At 35.5% G+C, this 23,762-nt stretch overlaps 1 protein-coding gene across 1 annotated transcript in view; it reads left to right on the top strand.

The window, feature by feature from the left end:
* Bap170 (Brahma associated protein 170kD) overlaps nucleotides 1-23,762 on the top strand; it is a 50,987-nt gene that overhangs the window by 4,474 nt on the left and 22,751 nt on the right. Inside the window, exons 2-3 of the mRNA XM_018539968.1 lie at nucleotides 14,592-14,689; nucleotides 20,808-20,959. Coding sequence (XP_018395470.1) covers nucleotides 14,592-14,689; nucleotides 20,808-20,959 — 250 coding nt within the window. The remainder of the gene's footprint in view (nucleotides 1-14,591; nucleotides 14,690-20,807; nucleotides 20,960-23,762) is intronic.

The raw sequence follows: 23,762 nt of genomic DNA, 5'->3' as shown, positions 1-23,762 counted from the left end.
CGACAACAGTTACTATTTGTTTTTTTTCGATTCGATGGTAGCACTGATACTGCTTAATTGATTAATGTATGTCTTAAATTTGCAAAATTATCCTGAAAAATTTCCAACTATGTCATTTAATATCGCAATATAATTTTTGTTTGTAATTATAAAACGTAAAATATAAAATATTCAATATAAAGTGAAATGTTTGTGCAAGCATCTGCTTATTAGTGTGTGCGTAAAGAAATCAAATCTATAATTAAACTTCTTTAAATATTATCCAATATTATGTAAAAACGTATAAATGTTTCGATCTTGGATTTGAATCCTTTTCAGTAGTGTAACAATCGGAAAAATAGATTAATAGAAAGGTTGTAATCTCTCTTGACAGTTTTTAAATACCAAAAAGCTTAAATAATAAAATGGTCAAAAGTGAAAGTGAAATATGTAAGTTAAATAAATCAAAGAGTTACATAATATTAATATATATGTTTATATATACATATATATGTGTGTGTGTGTGTGTAATACACACACACACACGCATACAATATATTAGTATATGTATACAGGGTGTTTTATTTTAATCGCCTCAGACGAATAACTCGATGAGGGAGATAGAGAAAAATGGTGAATACAAAAGTTGTATGGTTCGAGGGAGTACATAAGAAGGTACTATTGATTAACCTTGAATGGTGTCATTAAGGTCATGGCAAGGGCATTTTGAATTTTTTAAAAGAAATTTCCTTATTTTTCATTGTATATTCTCGTAGCTTATTTCGAGAGCTTTTCAAGATGATAATAAAATTCTTTTTTATTACACATATTTTTTTAGTTACAAAACATCTACTAAATACCGTCGGCATTAGAATTATTATTCGACGGCTAAAATCTGTTCAGTGTTATTCAGGGTCATGACCTTGATAACATTTATCAAGATTAAGATTATTACATTGGAAGTTGTACCTCTCATTTTTATTTTTACTTTAAATGCAAAAATGGGAATATGTAAGAGGAACAAGCTCTAATGGCCTTGATCTATAGGGGTACCAAAAGTTTATTTATAGATGTTGATCGTAAAATACACACGCAAACTCCATAGAACAAAATTAATAGCCTCAATAAAATTCTTTTATCGATAATTTGGAAGGGTTATTTATAATAAGTATAATAGTTTAATAAGTATTAATTTTATAAGCGATTTTTTTCTCCAAAATCTTGACACAAGTCTTGTGGGAATGTTTGTGAATGAGAGGAAATGACATCTAAAGATACCAAGCTATAATCATCTGAATGCTATATGCATTTTTTCACTTTTTTGTAAGTTTAAAACTACTGTTTGTATGGCTAAACGGAACGGGGAAACTATCTTTGAAAATACGATGTAAAAATGTAGGTAATAATAAGTTGTGTTAAGGACTGCCTATAAAAGAAATTATAATTCTGAGTACCCAGATTTAGATATATAATTTGGATTATACATATTTTTTGAAATTTTTCTAAAGTCAAAAATCAATGTATTAACAGGTGGATTAACGAAATATTTAAAAATATATTATCAATAAAATATTATTAACAATGTCTCTATAGCTTTTTGTTCATGCGTTCTCTGGCGAGATTTTGTTTATTGCTCGCAGGAGACGACTTTCGTCAGGAAGAAAAATGTTTCGAAAAGATGTTTAAATGCACAGCGAAAGGCGACGACGTGGCGACTTATAAGTAGTCTGAAACGGTGTCGAGATGGAAGCTGCGTGTTAAATCTAACGTCCGGTTACATTATGTAGCGTTGAGAGAGAGAGAGAGAGAGAGAGAGAGAAAGATGCGTGCGACATAAACCTGAGGACTTTATTAACCATCGTCAAAGTGGGTATTTTTTTTGATAGGCGCGGGGGTAATTACGCGATGTGAATAAAAGCCGTGCCCGTACGAATCCTCTTTTACGTCGTCTTTTTAACGTCCTGACGAGATATCGAACTATTGATGTACGGCGGCGTCCTAGAATGTTCATCCTAGGAATAGTAAGTAGTTCCGCGCACCCCCGAAACGGAATATTAAAACAGTCATATAATCTCTTTCTGCTTGCGCGTTTACGCGAGTTATCTTGCTCTTACGAATCAACACGATGACACGCTCGTTTTCGATGCCGGATAGATTAGTCGATTTCAGCTGATCACGTCACTTAACGCTAATCACAATTAATTAAATTCTTCCGTTCTGCGATTATAACAACCTCCCTTGAAGACGTATTGTATTTCTTCTCCAAGTTGTCTCACAATCAGACGTTACTAATTCGTATTCCATGGATATCTTTTGCGACGAGGTATTATTTTTTTAAATTTTTTTTTATCTTCTGTCTCGAGACGTGAAGTTTTTACGCTGTGGCTAACGACAACGTAACATCGCGATTCGCACCGTACGTTTTCCATCTGGCAGCAGCTTTTACGTTGCCGTTCACACGTAACGCACCGTTGGAACGTCACTTAGCGATATAATGCGGATACAACGCGTACTCAACTGCGGCGTAACAGTCGTCTTATTTGAGCCTACCATTAACAAAGGAGAACCAACGCGAATAATTGAGGCAATAAAGAATGACCGGATCGTATCAACGAGATATGATCTGCACGAACGTCTTCGGATTCGAACGTTTACGAATGTTTTTTTTCTGCTCATTGTACATATTAAGCTGCGTCGAAAAAAGTCGTGAAAGTATTTTAATATGTTAAAAAGTATCTAAGAGATAGTTGCCGAGAATGCATGCTACTTAATCTATTTTTTTATTGTATTTTCCATTTGGCAATGTTGTATACAAATCAACATTGGAAATTATAGCTTGATACTTTGGAGACTTCGGACACTTATTGTGTTACATGTTTAACCTTTCACTAATAACAAATTAATTTGTTACAAGTCTTTTTATAACTTGCTGCAAAAAGGTACTATTTAGGCAATTAGTCGCCTAAATAGTATTTTCTTTGAAGTATTGAATTTATGATTGAAAATAATTAAAAGATTAATAAAAGAAATCATTAAATTTATAGAATTTATAGCACAAATCTAAATTATCTCTGTCATCTATACGATTAGGGTGCAAAACATATCCAGTATTACACTTGTCGCAGAGATTTATTTATTTCAGCTAATTTTTCGTACCTAGATAATTTTTGCTACACCTGCAAGATCACTTTTTCGAGTGAACGCTTACGTCTACGCCGAGGATATAATGAAGAATATAGTTTTTCGCTTACACACACACCAACTGACGGCGTTGCGGATGGCACGTGTAGTAACTCTTATTGTGTATTAACGCGTCCGCATGATTAGAATTCTATTATAATTGAGAAGTGACGTATCGCGACAATATAATGGCGAAAAGATCACACCTCTCTAAAATCTTTAGAATAGAATCTAATTCTAAAGAGTGATAATTGAGCTAATGTCAAAAAAGAATAGTTCAATTGTCAATTTTAAAGAATAATTTCACTCTTTAAAGTTCGATTTCACTCCAAAGATTTAAGGATGGCTGCAATACGTAAAACATAATATTGGTTTATCGTCATTATATGAAAACGTATATTCGACTTTCTTATACGGAGAGTGGGTGCGGTATTACGTACGTAACGGTAAAAATGACAAAACTGCCAATAGATACGCGTATCGATGATCACGGGTATGTTAAGTTAGCACCCCAACTATAGTACTCAGGAGTTCTGATTAGAGTTCCCACTTCCTTTTGACGAGACGAAGAGTTCCCTATAGTTAATAACAAGAGTTCCGTTCAATAAACATTTTTTTTACATTTTTTAAAAATGGGGTGCTAACTTTTTATTGAATTTCGAGGTGGAATAGTTCTGAGCGGCTTAATAGCTTCAATTTGCGATTGCCTAGAGTTCCTGATTATGTAAAAAAAATTTTCGAATAATGAAAAAAAAATAAAAAATTTTTTAAAAATTAATTTTTAGATATAATAGTTCTGATGATAATTTCTGCTTCTTTTTGATGATACGAAGAGTTCTCTATGATTTTTAATGACATATGCGCTTAATAATCATTTTTTAATAATTTTTTAAAAATGGGGTGCTAACTTTTTATTGAATTTCGAGGTGGAATAGTTCTGAGCGGCTTAATAGCTTCAATTTGCGATTGCCTAGAGTTCCTGATTATGTAAAAAAAATTTTCGGATAATAAAAAAAAAATAAAAAATTTTTTAAAAATTAATTTTTAGATATAATAGTTCTGATGATAATTTCTGCTTCTTTTTGATGATACGAAGAGTTCTCTATGATTTTTAATGACATATGCGCTTAATAATCATTTTTTAATAATTTTTTAAAAATGGGGTGCTAACTTTTTAACGAAATTCAAGGTCGCATAGTTCTGATCAGCTTAACAGAAGTATTTTGTGAATACCTAGAGTTCTTGATACATAAAAAACATTTTTGAAGAATAATAAAGTTTAAAAAAAATAGTAGAAATCTTTGAAAATTTTTTTGAGAGTACCGAGTAGTTCTGAGTAGCGTTTCTTATAGTTCTCGACGAGTTCTATCGAAAACTGTCAGGTGAAAAAGCGATTGGACCAACGGTTTGTAAGATACAGCGACCGATCAGAACTACTCGGTACACTCAAAAAAATTTTCAAAGATCTACTATTTTTTTAAAACTTTATTATTCTTCAAAAATGTTTTTTATGTATTAAGACTCCAGGTATTCACAAAATACTTCTGTTGAGCTGATCAGAACTATGCGACCTTGAATTTCGTTAAAAGGTTAGCACCCCATTTTTAAAAAATTATTAAAAAATGATTATTAAGCGCATATGTCATTAAAAATCATAGAGAACTCTTCGTATCGTCAAAAAGAAGCAGGAATTATCATCAGAACTATTCTATCTAAAAATTAATTTTTTTAAAATTTTTAATTTTTTTTTTATTATTCGAAAATTTTTTTTACATATCAGGAACTCTAAGCAATCGCAAATTGAAGCCGCTCAGAACTATTCCACCTCGAAATTCGATAAAAAGTTAGCACCCATTTTTTAAAAATGTAAAAAAGATGTTTATTGAGCGGAACTCTTGTTATTAACTATAGGGAACTCTTCGTCTCGTCAAAAGGAAGTGGGAACTCTAATTAGAACTCCTGAGTACTATAGTTGGGGTGCTAACTTAACATACTCGATGATCACGGCGAAATCGAATTGTTTCGCGAAAGGCTATACACAATCATTGGATGAATTTACACGTCGATTTATCGGCTCACGCGTTTTCTCTCCGTGTTCTACAATCTGTAAGAACCTAGTATACTTAATTTTTAAAACAACCGCGCGATATACATATATAATATTTTAGAAATGCTAATAAATATATATATATGCTTTAAAATTTTCTTACAAAAATTTAAATTCCTGCAAAAATCTTATACCTTGTTTTATATTATCTTCTCACATCTCCTCCTATTTCTATCGACTCTTGTCGTGTGCATTCATCACGCACGATTCGCATAATGATCCAATAGAATTTTGCCTAAAGCACAAACTAAATTCTTTTTCTCCTTTTCTTTCTTTCATTTTTCCTGCCATGTGCTACATCATTCGTTTTGACGTTACATTCGGCCGCGCGTACTGGTGTAAAATTCACGTATATAAAAAATTCGGCTGTCCAATGTGTAGTATTTTCGTTCGAGGTCGCTGAATGACTCAAAACAAATTCAAGTACGCCATACGACGCAGCGGTACACTTGTAGATAAAAACGCTTTGTCGAAGTCCGTGCTTTTAATTATGCTGTAAAAAAATACGCCGCGAGTTCCTGCCCTAAGTTTTGACAACCGTCTCACTTATGTAACTTGTATTATGTATTATATTACGTCTTAATGAAACGAGACCGCGATGCGATATTTCTGTAGCATCGCGACTACGAAGCAGATTCATCGATCAACCGTGCAGTCATTAAGCGAGAATTTTCGAACGATAGTCTAAATTATTGTACGATGATACGTGAGGGAACATTCGCGATATTACGATATATATACATCAACGCGTGCGATAAAAGATTGCCTGTTTTATGGCCAGATCGATACTCGGCGTTCCGACGACTCATCGTGTGTCGCACGATACGTTTTATCACCGCACGGATACAAGGCAGCATTTCCCAATATAAAAACGTAATAATAACAGATACTTTTTATGTGTAATTACTGATACGAGTCAACGTGCGATTTGTGACTGTAGAAAAATTTTATAAGTTATTGTTTAAAGAGAGAGATAAGTAGATGTAAGTATATTGAATATCACAGACATGTATTGCTTCGTTGAAAACTGACGTATCTTAAAATTAATATATTTAACTTTTTAGTAGAGTATTAAAAAAAATTTAACTCGGTTTTTATTAAAATTTTAACATTTTAATTGAGATAATAAATATGCATATGTCACTTTCCTTCTATGTTGTATTTTTAATTATAATGTAAATTTTTTCTCTAAATTTCTTGGAGTTGAATTTCACTTCAAAAGAGTTAAAGTACTGTTACTACTGAAAAAGAGAGAAAAATTTGCACTCTTACACAAGAGTAGAAAATTTTCACTGTTTGTTTTTTTGAGTGAGATTCATTCTAAAGAAGAAAAATCTTACTTTTTGGAATAAATCTTATTTCAAAAATGTTAAAACTTTTTCTAAAAAGGAGTGAAAATCTACCGTTTTTATTCAAGAGTGCAAATCATTTTTTTTTTGTTCAATAGTAGCAATATTTTAGTTCTTTTGGAGTGAAATTTCATTCCAAGAAATTTAAATAGTTAGAAACTTTATTATGAGTTTTCAAAATTCGAACATTGTAACCCTATACATATAGGGTGAATCATCCCTTAGTTACATTGTTTATCCTTTAATTATATAATTTAATATTTTTTAGGACCTGAATAAACAGTGTTTTCAGATGAATTTTTGATCGCTGAAAACGAATCCAACCGCGGAATTAGCCTAACACATCAGGTTTTCAAGAAAATTGAGGTTAAACGTATCAAAACCTTAATTTTTTCGGAAACCTAATGTGTTGGACCAATTCCGTAGCCGATTTTGTTTTGAGTGATCAAGAATTCATCGGAAAATACTTTATTTGATTAAGGTCCCAAAAAAGATCCATTTTTGTATAATAGTGTTATCAAAATTGTAACACCTTCTACATAAACACACTCGTTTAAAAGTTACAAATGTGTTGTTCTTCGACAAAAATTAGTCTTTAGAATCAGTTTTTTTTCATTATATCTCAAAAACACTAATTTTATATTCGTGTCATCTTCCTACCAACGGAGTGATGTTGATGATAATTTCAGCGAAATATATTTATATTAAAAATATAAACTGTTTATGCACCGCACGAAGTAACCGAGCAAACTCAGCTCTTTCACGGAACGAGAATGCATGATGCATCGTTCATCATCCACACCTCTGAAGGATGTACGCGGACCGTAAGATGTATTTCAAGCATAAACCTGCCTGGCGCACAAGCACGTCGGTACAATGAAGGCTCTCTTTGTCGGAGCAAATCCGTCACTCTTCAGTGGAAGCTAAACCGAGGGATCTCCCTTTTTCGTAACCGCGTTTCTCGTTACGGCAAACATGCAATTCCTTCACTACGGAGAAATAAATAACGACATTGTCGAGTGCGCCTTCGTGTACGAAAAGTGTAAATCGTTGACATCGCAAAAATAGACAATGAAGACGATCCGTAACGATTCGTTTATTATCAAATTAATTACATAATGCGCGTTCAATTTTATGAGCTACAGCTCGCCAACTCACCGATCGACGATCTCTGGAATTATCGCCGATATATCATGAATATGTATCATCATTTCTTTCTGAGAAGGCTCTTCTAGGAGTTTCGTGTAAATTGTAAGAACCGGCGTCGCGCGCGCGTAATACGGACTTTAGACGGACCGCGCAGTGTATTCCCAACGTTTCTCGCTGGCTCGACCGAACGACTTCTCCGACGCGCTTCCGCACGCGCGAGGAACCGCAGACACTCTCGTGCTTCCTCGCAAGTGCTCGGGCTCACGGCCAGACGGACACGCGCCGCGCTCTTTCGCCCTCCTCCTCCTCCTCCTCCTCCCTCTGCCTGCACACACCGTTCTCGCTCCCTCTCGCCCTCTTCCCCCGTCGTGCGCTCACGCCGCACGTGAGTACGCACGCGAAGACTTCTTCGTCCGTTCCCCGCGCGTTCATTCACAGTTTACAGTCAGTCAGTCACCAGCACACCTCCACCGATCAGCTGATCCTGCCGCCGCCGTCACCACCGCCGCCGCCGCCGCCGCCACCATCACCACCACCACCACTACCGCCACCGCCACCGCCACCACCGGCCGTCGCCGCCGTCGCCACCGCCACAGATGATGACGACGACCACGTCGGCAACGGCGGCAGACTGCGCGTCGCCAACCCCTCCGCCCTCCTTCCCTTCTAGATTTCGCGCCCCCTCCCACCCTATCCACTACTACTACCACCATCTCCTCCTCCTCTTCCTCCTCCTGCTGCTGCTGCTGCTGCTATTATACTACCGCTGCTACTACTGCTACTACCGCTGCTATTCCCTCGAACCCCCTTCCCTCCCCGTGTTCTGGTGTGGACGATCAGCTGACTGGGAACTGTCAGTCGCCACCATCCGTGGGCCTGCGAACCCACGTGACACACGCTGCGGCTATTCCGTTGCGAGCAAGCACCGACTCCGTTCAGTTTCGCGGGACACAGCAGCCGTCAAAGACATAACGACAAATTGCGACGCACCGCGGATGTTTTGTGACTAATATAGGTGCCGTGCTTCTTGTATCCCCATCATTCTACTTCGAATTCTTGTCGCTGCGTTCGATTCGTATCGCAAAAGTACAATTATAAAATAAAACAGAACCAACGATATTTAAAGGTATATGAATCAGCGCTGAAGAGACAATTGGTTAATAAATTCTTTTGTGAAGCACTTGTCATTGTTCGTGTAGTAGTTTTTAGGGATAGCAAACCTATATAGTCGCGAAACTTCGTAAAGTTAACTTCCGTTTTTGTTTTAACCTTCCATATAGTAATTGAGCACATATGCTAGCGCATGAGCATTTGTTTACTTTTACGGAGGTCTGTCGGTTTCGATAAGTTACTTTTATGGAGGTTCGGCTGTATAGCTAAATTTATATATTTTTATATAATCTTATCGGGTGAGAGATCTATGTTAAATGTACATATTGGACATTCACGTTAATAAACGTGCGTGCGCTTCCAAAGTGAATTTGTAATTAACAATTATTACGGTATCACTTTGATTTTGTTAAAGGAGAATCCACTTACATCACTAGTAGTAATCCAGTTTCGTGTAATGAAACACTGCTATTGGAAAAAGATGAATTCTCGAGTTACGTGCTTCAGCTGGCCTTCTCAAATGAGTATTACGAGTGTAGTACTGGTAATTACGACATCTCGTTAAACGCTTTTAAATTGGTCTTGTTTCTTTATGTCCTCGCGAGAGGTAATGACAATAGGAAGTTTTTGCAATATCGTTTATCCAGATACAGTGAACGCTAAAGTCACGTTATCTTTTTTTTCATAACTATTTAAGAAAAGGATAACATGACTTTAGCGTTTACCGTGTCTGAATAAACGGCATTGCAAAAATTCTCTATTAACAATTTATAATTGCATTTTTCTCGAAGTAACAGCGTTATCTATCGGCATATATTAGATTAACAAATTCTTATCAGATTATGTAATGAAGATTGAGATTGAAGATAGAAAGAGTGAAATTTGACTAATGAAAACAATAGGAGCTAAAATTTCTTTGTCCTCATTGGTCAAATTTCAATCTTCAATCTTCAATGAATAGTCTGATTCTGGTCTTATAATATTTAATAATATTATGTGTATACCTATACCAGGTATTAATTTTGATAGAAGTCAGATATCCTAATCTGCAAGATTATATCGAGCAATCAAAAGTCTTAGTTTGGCATTCAATTGCAATAATCAGTTTTTTGCTTTCATCGATATCTAATATGATATAATCAACTACGAACAACAAGCTTATTATAAAAAAAGTGCATGCATAATAACCGCGGATAGCGATTTTCTTGGCAATATATTATAATTGTTAATCTTTGAGAAAAATTAACATCTCACTTATATAATATTAATCTGAACAGAAATTTTGCTCAGTCTCTGATAGGGATTCACTTGTAAGCATGCCCGTACGCCAGGGGCTCATCAGGTAGCTGTAGTTAGGTCTTGGCCGTAAATGTAAGGTAGAAAATTAAAGCCTGATTATGTTTTTCTTATCAGGACCTAACGATTGCTCTTTATTGCGCTTAAAAATATAATATAATGTAAAAAAAAAAATTAATAAAAACCGCTACTAAGATGATCCACGAACGCTGAGTATTCATGAATGTATAGCTGTGACATATCTGGTCAATATAGTCCTGTTAGACTTATTTGTGCAATTTAACTGAACAGTCAGTCAGTTATTATTTACTATCTAATATTACTAATTTTTCTTGATATACAAAAGTAAAGTTAATCAGATAATTATTCCATTTAATAATCTCAGTTCGAATAATCATAATTATATTTAGTAAATGCGTTTTTGTACGTTTTTCAATGAATCTGGCAGAAAAAAACGTTGCTCTACCCTGAGAAGAGAGATATTAAACTTAAATTAAAGTTAATGACTTTATAGGTTAAGAAATATGCCATGTGTGTAAGGCGTACTCAACCGCTTCCCGACTAGATCCAAGCAGGAAATTCCCGAAAACTATAGAATGTCCTATCACTTCTTGGTCGTAGCCTGACTATGCTCGTACAAATTTCTGCTCGGGATCAATATAATTGATACAGTTCTTCTCTAAAAGAATTCTAAAATTCTTAATGTGATCTTGTGAGCAAATCTCTTTTTCCTCTTAAGATTTTTAGATAAATGGTGTTTTTACAGCTCTGTGAAAGATTATTATCAGAATTCGAAACGATTCCACTGAAAAACGTTTTTGAAGTTTTCGCGGATATTTTTTTTAAAGATATCGAAAGGTTATCGCTGCGTTTTTATTCATTCATTGCTAATGCCAACGTTTCGTCAACTTGTTATTTACTTTGTTATTCACTTCATCAGGGCGAGGGGTATACTGATACTGGAAGTAAAAATATTACTAGTGTAACGAAAATATGAAGCAGTTACTGTATCTTGTATTACGTATTTTTTATGTAGTTATCAGGACTTTTTTCAAAACAAGTCAGGAATATTAGTAACAGAATTGGAGATTATGCGTCAAAACTTTTCAAATTACGAAAGCAAGATGGTATTTTTAGCACAAGTTAATTAGTATTATCACCGTCACTTAAAGCAACGCTACTGTTCAGAATTCTAATTGCACTCGCCTTACAATCATGCGATCTATAAGATAAGGAGCGATGTTTGCGTCGCGTCGTGTTTATGCATAAGCGATCGTCCGTCGCAAGGCGACGTGGTACACGAAGTGAGCCACATATAAATTTTGTTGCCAAGCGAGGATTTCCAAAATAAGAGAGATTTTACTTTGCCGTGACAAATTGCTTAAACAAGTTTGAGTTTGGTGCAATGAGACACTTGATTCCCCTTGAAGTAGCTCATAACTTGAACTTAATCTTGCTTGACATTTTGTCGATTCCATGGATTAAATTTCTCACGAGATGATAGGAAGGAAGAAAAATAATAGAAAGATATAGTATGAAAGTATCTTACTAGAGTAGAAATCGGGCCAAGCGACCGACATGCAATCAGTGAAACATCATTCGTGCGAAATCGCATCCCCGAGGGTTAAAGTGACGGAAATCGGCCGTTACAATTGGTAACCTGGTATCTTGGATCCTACTGCCTAGATGCGCGCTAGAAGAAGAAGCGGAAGACGCGGGAGAGTCATAGGCGCAGCGCGTGTTGCGGCAGCGTGTTTGGCGTGAAGGAGTGGGGGGAGAGCAAGCGAGCGAGCGAGCCGCGAGAGAAGAGGGGGCAGGAGAGAGCCGGCGTGCAAGAGAGAGGGAAAGAGAGGGACCATGTCCTACCCCAACGACCACGTGGTGCCGAAGACATTTTCATCATGCAGTGTGCTTCGGTACCCACGTGGATACATCGTTCGACGCTCCCGAGGAACTGGTCCGCGGTGCGCGTGCGTCGCTTCGCGACCACGCCGTGCTGTTCGCATTGTTGCATCAAGGTCGAGCAAAGTCGCGCGATTACAACCTCGTGGTACCGATTTAATATTGCGCCTACTCGGTAAATCAACTTCAAGCAGGAAAGGACGCGCTGTCCTCCAGCGCGTGCATCTTCTTCTTGTGCACACATCGCGCGAAATCTGTTATTTTCACAAAAATTAATGTTCTATTCTTTAACCGTACCCTCTTGATTCTAATGAATTATCTAATATACGACCTGAAGAAGATACTTTAACATGTAAAGAAACATCGTATAACCATATCGTCCTGATAAAAAGTTTTTTATACATAATTATTGGAAATAATTAATCTAATTTTGTTGTTAAAATACTATATATTAATTAGCGTCACTTTCTAATGGTACTATTTCATTTGCGTGTTTTTGTCGTATAATACAATAAATATGTACAGAACAGAATGGTCCTTGGATCTCTCTATTCTGTAGCTGATCAATGGCTTGAAAAATTTGTCATACGACAAAAACACATACAAATGAATGAAAATAATACTCTAAAATGAGGAAAAAACCAAATCTTTTAGTGGCATAGTAGGTATACTCCGAATCTTTAGAATTTCCAGGAGACTCCAATTGCAGGATGCTTTCTTGTAAAACTCCTGGACGTTTTCTTCTTACGACTAGCGCGTCCGTCTCGTGACGAGACCGTATGTACTTACCTCTTAGCATATCCTTTTTTTTCAAGAGGCTATATATCCAGGTTATTATAGAAAAATTTATTCTTCATTATATTTCGTGCATCTATTTTTTCATAAATAAATGTGCTTCATTAAAAATTTTTTGTTTAGAGAAAATGTTACGGGGAATTATCAGTAAAACATTGTATTTTCGGAGTAAACTGTTGCAAGTACGTTGAATACGAATGATGTCTTTGACTGTAAGGTTGTTTATTTGACTTTTTAAATTAATATAATCATATAATGTACGCTATGTCTTTGTCTGCAAAAATTTTATCTCAATGATTTTGTAGAAATAAGTTTAATATCTCATCAATGCTACGTTATTGACATTTTGCATCCGCGTTCTTAAAATACTCGTCGCGCGGGTCGCGTGTCCTGTCTCTCGTCAACTATTATTACTCGGTTATCGAGCAACGCGCTCGACCGGACGTTTGCGGTCGTCCACGGTGCGGCGCCACGTTTCCGATTCATCGACAAGGGTCGCCGTCGCGGCGATGGCGACGACGCGGACGACGACCAGAATAAAGCGAAGACACGGGCGCCGATCCAGGGAGCACTGACCTAGTATGCTTGGTCGTCGCTGAATTTACGAATCACGACTCCCGCGCCACCTCCAACCCCTTTCCTTCTCTTCCTCCTCCTCTTGTGTCGTCGCTGTTACAGCTTAGAGCGCACTTTGAGAGCGCAGGACTGCCGCCGATGATTCTACATCGCATGACCACGTGTCGTGTCTGTAGAATCACGTGCCAAGTCCGTGCGCGCGAACGTTGCTTCCGGAATCTTGTATATTGCCGAGACGGACAAACTTAGGTGTTTATTTGTACCAATATCGGCGTAATTTACTTTTATTTTTTTCAAGTTCTATGAATTAGAAAAAATAAAGAGTAAATTAAATCGAGATTAAAATTAATCTGCATTCTCACAGAAATGGATTTTCGTTTTTTCTTCCGTTAACATTTATAAAACGTTCGACGTACTTTATACCATTTTGTTATAAATATGCATCATTTTGTTACATTGATTCTTTGTATATTTTCTTTTATGTCATACATGTAATTCCTGTCATACATAATTTTTTGTTTAATTTCTTTCGAATAGTGAATGATAATCTTGTACCAGATTTATTTCTAAAAAATTACTTATCAATTAATCGCTCATGACCGTTTATTAGGTACACTCTTTATCATATGTATTCAGAATAAATGAGATCATTATGGATCCATGCCACTAATTAAGAGTGAAGACATCTTGACGTACTTATATATTTATGCTAAATATATGGGGTCAATAAGAGGGAGCTCAACCTTGCATCTGTCAAGGTCATGACTCTGACTGTCAAGGTTATGATTCTGATATATATACATATATATATTGACTTGCCGACATAGACTGTCTGTTAATTATTTATAAAATTTCCAATTTTTTTCTGAAATATTGCTGTAAATAGAGATCATTGAGGAACAAGATCATCAACTATAACCTTGAGATGATAAAAGTAAACGTTGATCTTCTTAAATTATTCGTAATTGTAAGTGCCTTAAAATAATGGACGAGGTGTCGAAGTAATACAAATAACGTACGCGAGTTTTGTATATGTTATTTATAAACAGTTTTATATAAACGCAATTCATTTTACAAATTTTAGAACGATGTGTAAATATTCCATATCCATAAATAATCTTTACACATGTTTTTTTTATTAATTACAGGTTAATACTAGAAATGAATGGGCATCATTGTGTGAACAGTTTCACCTGCCCGGCGGTTGCATCAATAGCGGAGTCGGCCTTAAACAAATTTATCTTCGGTAAGTTTTTTCTTGTAAATCTGATATGACAAAATTTAATAAATATACTCTCTTAGTAAGAAGCTCTGGAGCTGACACCAAAATCTGTTACACAGTTACTGACATTGACGTCTGTGAGATCCATAATGTACCTAATTTGACACTAATTAATTTTAAAGAATTAAAACGATTTGTATAAAAGAGAACATATACTAAATTTATTTTAATAATAATAATAAATTTGCAAATAAAATATATAATTGAGAGATCGAATAAACCCACGTCAATGTTTAGAAGAGCATCTTCTCTGAAATTTTTTCTCTCACTGAGTTTATTCATTTATTTGTTGGTGCATGCACCTTGCGAGATTTCCTTAAAAGATGCGGTCCAATTGAATTTCGATCGTCACAAAGGACCACCTTTACCGTTACCGACGGCGATCTAATGAACGCGGCATGGAGTGTCACCGTCCCGCTTGCTACAATGTTCCATTGCGTCTGACAGTCCGCGAGCGTCTGCAAGAGGCAGGGAGTAGCAGCATTTTGCCGTACGGCCAACATCGCGCGTATCGGCATTGGTCCCTACGCCCCACCACCATTTTCCGTATCGCGTACTACGTACGTTCGTTCATTCATGCCTCGGCCTCGCTGACGAGAGCCACCACGTGGTTCCTGAGTCTCGTTTTCCTCTCTCTCCCGCCCTTGCCATCCTCTCCCCCCCTCTTTCTCTCCTCGCGCGTGCTCCCGTTCTCTCTTCCTCGAGAGAGGCGAGCCCTGCAATCTTGTTAGCGGCACGCGTTAACTGACAAGCGCGGACCCGCCACCGAGTCGCCGGCTCCTTACTGGCATGCTATTTGTGCTCAATTTTTCGTACCCAACTTGCAAATGGGACGCGGAGGTTTTCGCTTTTATGCACGTGGATTGCGGTTCGTACACTCCTAATCGGTACAGTTTCATCGATTTAACCCTTTCGCTTCTATCGGCCGCTACTATACTAAGCTGTCTTCCACAGAGATCTATCTCTATAATTTGTATACAGACCTCTACAATAACTATAGAGGTTAGTGTGTATGAAAAGTCACTGTAGTGCACAGCCGATATAAATAAAATATAATGTGGAAAACATAAAGGCATAAGGAAAAGGCACCACACGTAAATCACAAACAGGATGGTTAGATTTGAAAAGTAACAGTCTTTTTTCCGCGATCAAAGAATACAAATATACGTGTTGTCAAGTTTAATGCTCGGTACGCACTCTCTTTGTCGAAACATCTAGGCCCTATTCGCGGGGCCTCGTTCTTATTGGGCGGTGTGATCACGTGATTTCGTCACGTCACACAGTCCTCGCTTTTGTTCCTATGTTTACGGAAATTCGACTACAATAATAATTGTCATATATTTTTAATAAAATATCAAACATTCAAGTATAAGCAGCATAATTACATCGAATAGTTGTATCGAAGTAATGTAAATTGTGATGAAATTTAATTATTGTTGTGAGCGATCCTTTGTTTCGACATATCTTCTTTGTATTGTGTAAAAGATTTCAAATCTATAAATCTGATGTGATTCGTAAAACAAGTACAAAAAAGGCATTTAAATTTGTATTAGCTGAAGATGACTCCAAAGAAAGTAGAAACGTTCTAAATTTTGTTATTTTAATGGAATAAAGGAGTAATTTGAATAAATTTACTTCTTATTACTGTGTGTACTAACAACAACGCTGCACTTTCATTCGCCCTTAATTACTGGATTTCATGATAAGTAAAGACTATGTTGTAAGTACAGTCTTATGCTCATTTCCAACACCAACGTAAATTAACCTCAATCTCAGTTTAACTTCCTTTTCATCTTTTTCTAGTTTTAAAAACTAGGGAAAGATGAAGAGTAAATTGAGAACCGAGATTAAAGTTAATCTACATTGGTGGAAATGGGTATTAAAAAGTCATAAATTAATTAAAGAACTGTTTTAGCGTTTTAAAGGGGGTTTCTATACCTTGACCGAAAAATACATCATTTTTAATAATTTTTTACACAAAAACTATTCAACAAATTATAAAATTTTACACAAAAACGGAAAAAAAAAATTCCAATTAATTTAAAAATGATGGCTTTACAACAAATAAAGGTACGATTTTTTTTAATAAGAAATGAACCTCTTTTTAAACCAAATGAGACAATACCATAGCGGTCTAAGCTGGATCACGGGTGCTTCTAAATAATTATGTGTGTATTTTACATACTACGAATGTAATTCTTCGATTGCACGCCGAAATTTTTTCAGACTTGAAACACGCAACACTAATAAACTACCGCAGTAATATCACGAATTAAATTGACTAACAATTTAACAATTATTATTGATGCTGTTTACACATCTTATATCGATCTTACTAATGTTGAATAAGTTATTAAAAACTGTAAATAATTAATTTTTCACAAAAATAATACCTCGGCTGGGAGTCGAACCCAGATCTCTGGCAATCCGTACGAGTCCTCAGCCTTTAGACTACCGAGGCTTGAATCTTTTTTGTTTATTAAAACTATTGAAGATTTTGTTTTCTCTGTAGTTTATTTGGTGAAAAGTACTTTTTTACGTATGCCTGTACCTAAAATTAAAAACCGATAGCTTTATTAGTTTTCGAGATGGAAGTTCTGTCATTTCGTAAAATAATTCCGGCTATTCTTTCTTTTCTTTTCCTTTTTTTTTTTTGTTGAGAAAAATGGTTTTAAAGTTTTAATTTATAGATAACCGAACATATCAAATAGGAATTTTTATACTCACTAATTAGTTATTCCAAGCATAAAGTAAGCTCTCTTCTTTTTTAAAAAAACTCATTTTAGATTGCTCTTCTGTTTTTGTGAACCATTTTTGCCTTCTTGAAAGATTCTGAATGACGTCGGTTAGCTTATCGTATTCACTAACGCATTGTCTCTGTTGTCAGCCATCATTTTAGCCTAACAATGAAAGCGAATTTTAATTCTCATAATCTCCATTATTGTTAAGAAAGGAATGTAGCCTTCTTTGAAGAGATAAGTAGCTATAGAAGCTGCAATTTCGATATTATCCATACTTCTCGCTTTTATATTGTACATAGTAAAAGTTGGAGATGCACCGGATCGTAAAATTACCGGATACCGGATATTGGATGTCCGAAAAGAATGTGATGCCGGATATTCGATCAGGCCGGTAGGACAATTATTTGGCGAGATATCGAATATTTTACCGGATATCCGGTACAAATTCCTCAAAATTGTAAAAAAAAGTAAGGAAAAATAGCGGTAATATTTTTTTATCTTCCCAACGGGAAAAGAAAAAGAAAAAAAGATGAATTGTACAAGAAATTCAGATGAAAGGAATAAAAATGCTGCAGCAATGATGCAAACTTGCGATATAAAATTTTAGTCGGATATATTACCGGGTATTAATATTTGGCTATCCGTTCGGTTAGTAAAAAAACTGAATATAGAATACTTTTTGGATATCCGGTGCATCCTTAGTAAAAACAGTTGAAAATATTTGCATCCAGGTTAATATAAGAACGTACTGGCAATCAGACTAAATATGCTTCTAACCATGCATTCCATCACTTATCTATTCTCTTTTGTTTATTCTACATCTCATAATCAGTCATACGTGACGCCGCGGCGCGGGGCCGTGTGTGATCCAATTTCTATTTGTGCGCCCTACTCTTGAAATGCTCTACAGATTTCATTTGCGAATTCCAGCTTAAAATTTTACGAATGTGTGTATTCTTAATACTTAAAATTTTCAGAAAATGTTATTAACAAAAATCAGTTTTTTTTTTTTATTTAATAAGAAAATCTTAAGACGTTATTTAAGATGGTTTTATAATAAGAATAGACTATAAGAGAATATAAGATACATATATCAGTTTTAAAATAAACAGTGACAATGGATAAAATGGTATAAAGTTTTAAATATTTAAAACTTTTAATGATATGTACAAGAATTTAAATAAATTTCTTATTTATAAAAATCTAATAATAAATTTATTTAGAATATCATACATATCATTAATAGCTTAATATTTGAAATACTTTATTACTTTATTCAACAATTGGTTCACGCGCGTCCACTAAGTAATATATTTACCTTACTAGCCGTAGGCTTTATCTGTAGTAAAATATATTATAGATATACTCTTGACTCATTTTATACAACGTTAAACTATGTCGTCGTGGTGAAAGAATTAAATGGTTTATACAATAATAAGTATTTCCTTGTAGACTTGTCCTTATTAATTTTTATTAAAAGTTCTTAATATATATATTTTTTCCAGTGACAACATCACTTTCATCATCTTACGAACTGTGATATTTAAACCGATAAAAGGGCAAAGAACGACTTTTGAAACACCGAAATGTTTCCAGAACTCTCTACTCTATACTTAATGACACTTAAAATATTTATCTATCCTGATATTCTTGCATCTAATTGTGAGCATATTAATATTTGTTATTATTGCTGTTTGTATTTCATACCACACGATAGAGTACTTGATGTGCTTGATGACTCTTGCGTCATCAGATTAAGCCGGATTAAGCAATCGCTGCTCTTTTCGATCTGAATTACAGAAACAATAAAGATTCGTTTATTCAACCAAGATCGGTGTTCTTTGTTCGATCTACATTAGAATTATCAAACAACAAGGGATTACTCTTTCGAGAGAAATATCATAATATCTCTAGGCTACTATTTCGCGCTAGTAGTCCACAATCGTCATATACGCGGCGAGTAGCAGCAGCAGTAGTAGCACGCTGCTGCAGTAGTCGGAGTAGTGTTCAATAGTCCGTATTCGCCAACGGCCAATTAGGCTCTGGACTGGTTGGTCTTCTCCACCGTCTGCACCTTCCGCACTGTACTTTGATTGCATGAATGGATCCGTTGCATCTACCCCCACTACTTTCTTTTACCACCCACGACTCAATGTCCTCTGTTCTCCTCTCTCTCGATGCCTTATGATTCCCCTCTTCTCTTTTTCTTCTCTTTCTCTCACGCTGTCTCCTGCGTTTACCCTGTTCACGCGAGTTCATCGTACTTCCGACGACCTGCGGGCGATCGGTCGGTTTGTCTATCTGTCGGTCGTCTTGAAAAGTTTCTTTCATCAGCATTCGTTATCGACTACTGTGCCGAGTTATGTAATCTCTAGATAGAATTCCGTATCACGTGCTGATAACCGTCGCACGTCAACCGGTTCTCCTGTAGTGCCAATCGATTCCAATGGGTCGAAAGAAGTTTCAGCCAACCTGTTTATCCTTTAAAACTATATACATAATTGTATTAAAAAACCCGCTGGTTTTTGAATATGTAATTGTTTGATTTATTATTTGTAACATAATTTTCCGACGGTATAAATTAGAAGAAGTAATCGACGAACATCTTGTTCTCGTTCAAATCGTCTTTCAATTTCTGAAATTCTTTTAAGAGTTAACATTCTCAGAAACTTATGTTACATCCGGATGTAGAGCGTCTCGCCGTAGCTATTCTTTTCTACCCAGATGTTCCATACCAACCTTTATTAAATTCATATAAATCCTGCACTCTGCAAATCAATATGAAGATCGCTTGTACGATATTTTTAAAGACACGTTAACGGCTGTCGGTCGCCCCTGCAAGGTGTCTTTCCGAGTACACTGTACTCATTGCACTCCGAAACGGCCCTGAACGTTCTTTAATCCTCCGGAACTAATTGTGGATCTATTGGATTCATTCAATTATATCCTTCCAGAGCCAACGGTGAATCTATAGACTTTATTCAATTATTTTCTTTCTTCAGGTTACATCTGAAAGTTTGAATTATTGTTGTTAAAATAAACTTAATATTTATTCTCTTTTATATGAGTTGTATAATTTTGGTTTCTTGAAGTTAATTAGTTTCTTTTAATATTATACAAATTAAATTTATAGATCCAGCATCAGTAACTGTGCAACAGATATATTGACTGAAGCCTTTGAATGATTATATGTAAAAAAAGAAAGTTGAGAGAAAGAGAGAGAGAGATATCATGTATGTATCAATTATTTAACGAAAAGGTGCATGGATTCGGGCAAAATGCAATTTCATATTTTTTTTTGCATACGAAATATTAAAGAATCTTGATACTGTGCTTTCCAGATATCTCGATAGATACGAGAAAGTCCACTTCCTAGGTGAAGATGGTCAACAAGCTGATGACGATGATGAGGATTCCAGGCATCGGAAATGGTCGGCAAGAGCACTGCACTCCGTTCCTCTTACTTATAATCATCATCAGCACAACATCGCAGGTAAGTTGTGATTAACATGTGCTAAACATCTTCGATACAACTTTTAAAAATTTGATGTCGAAGAGTCCCCTTAATGCGTCATACTGTATATATAATATCTGAATATATCGTCCTTTTATTACGTTTGTTTTTTGAGAAATATACAAATTTTTTCGCCGAATGCGTCGGTAGTTTCGATAAATCGTTTTTGCCAATTTATGCCGGCATGCACGTCTCGATACATTTCGCGAACATGTACGCACAGCCGGGTATGTACCAATGCATTTTCCATTGTTTTCCTCTTTGTCGCTCTTTTATCGTCGCGTCGCGCAACATTCTTTCTCTCTCTACCTTTTTCTCTGTTTGTACGTACGTGTGAGTCACGGTTCAATAATTCGCTACGTTAGCAATTTCCGGCTGTCAGAATTTTTCGCCCGCTCGTTCTGCATCATCCCTACAGCTCTGCGTAAAAAATATCGCACATTTCGGTCCCTCGACAGGTCCTTCCGCAATTTTTCCTCTCAAGCCCATTTTCATTTATCACGAAAAATGTTTGAATTTTACACAATCGTATTTATTTGCAAATGTACTGTAAACGAGAGAGGTTATTTGACAACGCGATAAGTTAAGACAGCGGCTCGCTCTACTAATAATAATATACTTGAATAAATTGCCGACGTCGATATGAGTATCGGTCGGCTAGAGACTATATATATTTTCTGATTTAAATATTTACAGAGATATCACCGGAATTGCCGATCATAAAGCTTTGCATGTAGGAATTAATTAAATTGAAGTGTCTTTCCTTTCTATCGCGCTTTGCAGTAAGTCTTCGCAGGAGACGCGCACTATACATACATACGTGCTGCGCGGCCAAGGCGGCAACGGGTTATTGACGTGCTGCCGCTCGGAGAGCAGCAGCGGTGGCGGGCTATCGAGCCAGAGAGGGATATAGAGAGATAGATAGCGGAGCAGAGAGGGCGCGCGCGCGCGCGCGCGAGTTCGCGGCCCGGCTGGGTGCCGCGAATGCATTCGTGCACACCAAGGGTTCGAGGAGGGGTCGCGCGAGCTGCGTGTGCAAGATAATTTAATGGGCTATAATAATGACAAACATTCATATAGGGTGTATCAAATATATTTGATAGTCTTGCGTTCTGTTGCCTCAATTTATTTTGAATCAATTTTCCTTTGGCAAATATATTAAAATTCTCTAATATTATATATGCATACAAACACGCACACACATGCGCGCGCATATACATACACAGGGTGTCTCAAAACTGACGATAAATATTTTAAAGACATATTCTTTGTAATTTAAGACGAAATGCCTAAAAGTGATTCTACACGATTAATAATACTGATCACTGATATTGAGTCAATAATACTGACAGTACGCATAATATTTTTAGTATTTTCACAACTTTACATGATCAGTATTATTGATAATATATTTCACTTTAATTTTACATATATTATTTATTGCACTATAACATGAATCCTTATAAAAACGATACTGATGCTTGAAAATCAAAATCCAGATACTGACAGTATTATATTGACCGTGTAAGTTCATCTTAATATGGAGATGCTAAAATTATAATAGTTTTCAAATGGAAAGAGTTTAAAAATTTTGAATGAAGGGCTAGAATTTCGCGCTGATCAGTGGTAAAGGTACTAAATTTTGTTATTTTCAAAAGCATGAAGTTTAAGGGAGTACCTTCACACTATTTTGCCATGTACACACACACACACCACATTACTGTAGGCAAAAAATTTGTAAACTTTTTAAAACGCTTTAAAAAGTTGATATTTAAATACTTATTCAAATATTCATACAGAAAGAATGATTTTGTTGAAATATCCAAAGAATTGGAATAATTTTGTTGGACAAACAAAATAATTATGTTGGAATTTTAAGTATAATACTGCAACAAATTTTGACATTTTAGCAATCATCTGAGCGTCCTACATAATTATTTTGATATTTCAACAAAATTATGTTTTTTTTAGATCTGTATCTAGCTAAATTTTTAAATATTTCAGCAAAACTGTCCTTTCTGCGCAATAACAGTTATTGAATTTAAAGAATTGTTGTTAAAAATACATTGTTTTGGATATTTGAGTAAATAATCCTAAAAATGTCAATTTTTTTTAAGTATTTCCAAATTTAGGCCTAGAATGTATATATATTTGTAAATTATTTGGATTACTAATTCATTTGGAGAGTTTATTTCGTTGTCTAAGATTCTCCGTCCAAGATGTACTTCGCGAGAAATTCCTCGCTTATATCTGGAGAGTTGAAATGTACATAATTTTATTTATTATAATTTCCTAAAAATCAATTTACAAAATCTGTATCTGTATGTGCCTTTATAACTTCATAAAAAAGGAGCCAAAAGATTTCGTGACACAATATTACTTCTAGGAGATAAAATATCAGTAAAAGTATGATCAGATCATAGTAATATTAGATAAAGTATGAAAACATCTACGGCGAATAAAGAGTATATTATATTATTTATTACAATATTTGTAATAGCGAAATTGCAAAATTTGCTTCTTTAACAGAGCCAGTAGCTTCGTAAAATACAAGCCAAAACAAGTATCATGGCAAAATATTTTTTCTACAAGACAAAATATGAAGCTTGATAGAATGTAGATGTAGCTGCACCTTCTGCGCCGTAAATAAAGTATAAATAAGTTAATTCGTCACTTCCATTGATTCTAAGATAGATATCAGCGCTTTGACCTTTCACACCGTAGATATGCCGATTCCAGATTGGCTTAAGAATTGTCGTCGGGAGGATGTATAGGGTTTTTC

Source organism: Cyphomyrmex costatus, unplaced genomic scaffold (assembly GCF_001594065.2).
Source record: "Cyphomyrmex costatus isolate MS0001 unplaced genomic scaffold, Ccosl1.0 scaffold23, whole genome shotgun sequence".
In the NCBI taxonomy this organism is placed as follows: domain Eukaryota; kingdom Metazoa; phylum Arthropoda; class Insecta; order Hymenoptera; family Formicidae; genus Cyphomyrmex; species Cyphomyrmex costatus.
This window is presented reverse-complemented; position numbering and strand designations above follow the sequence as displayed.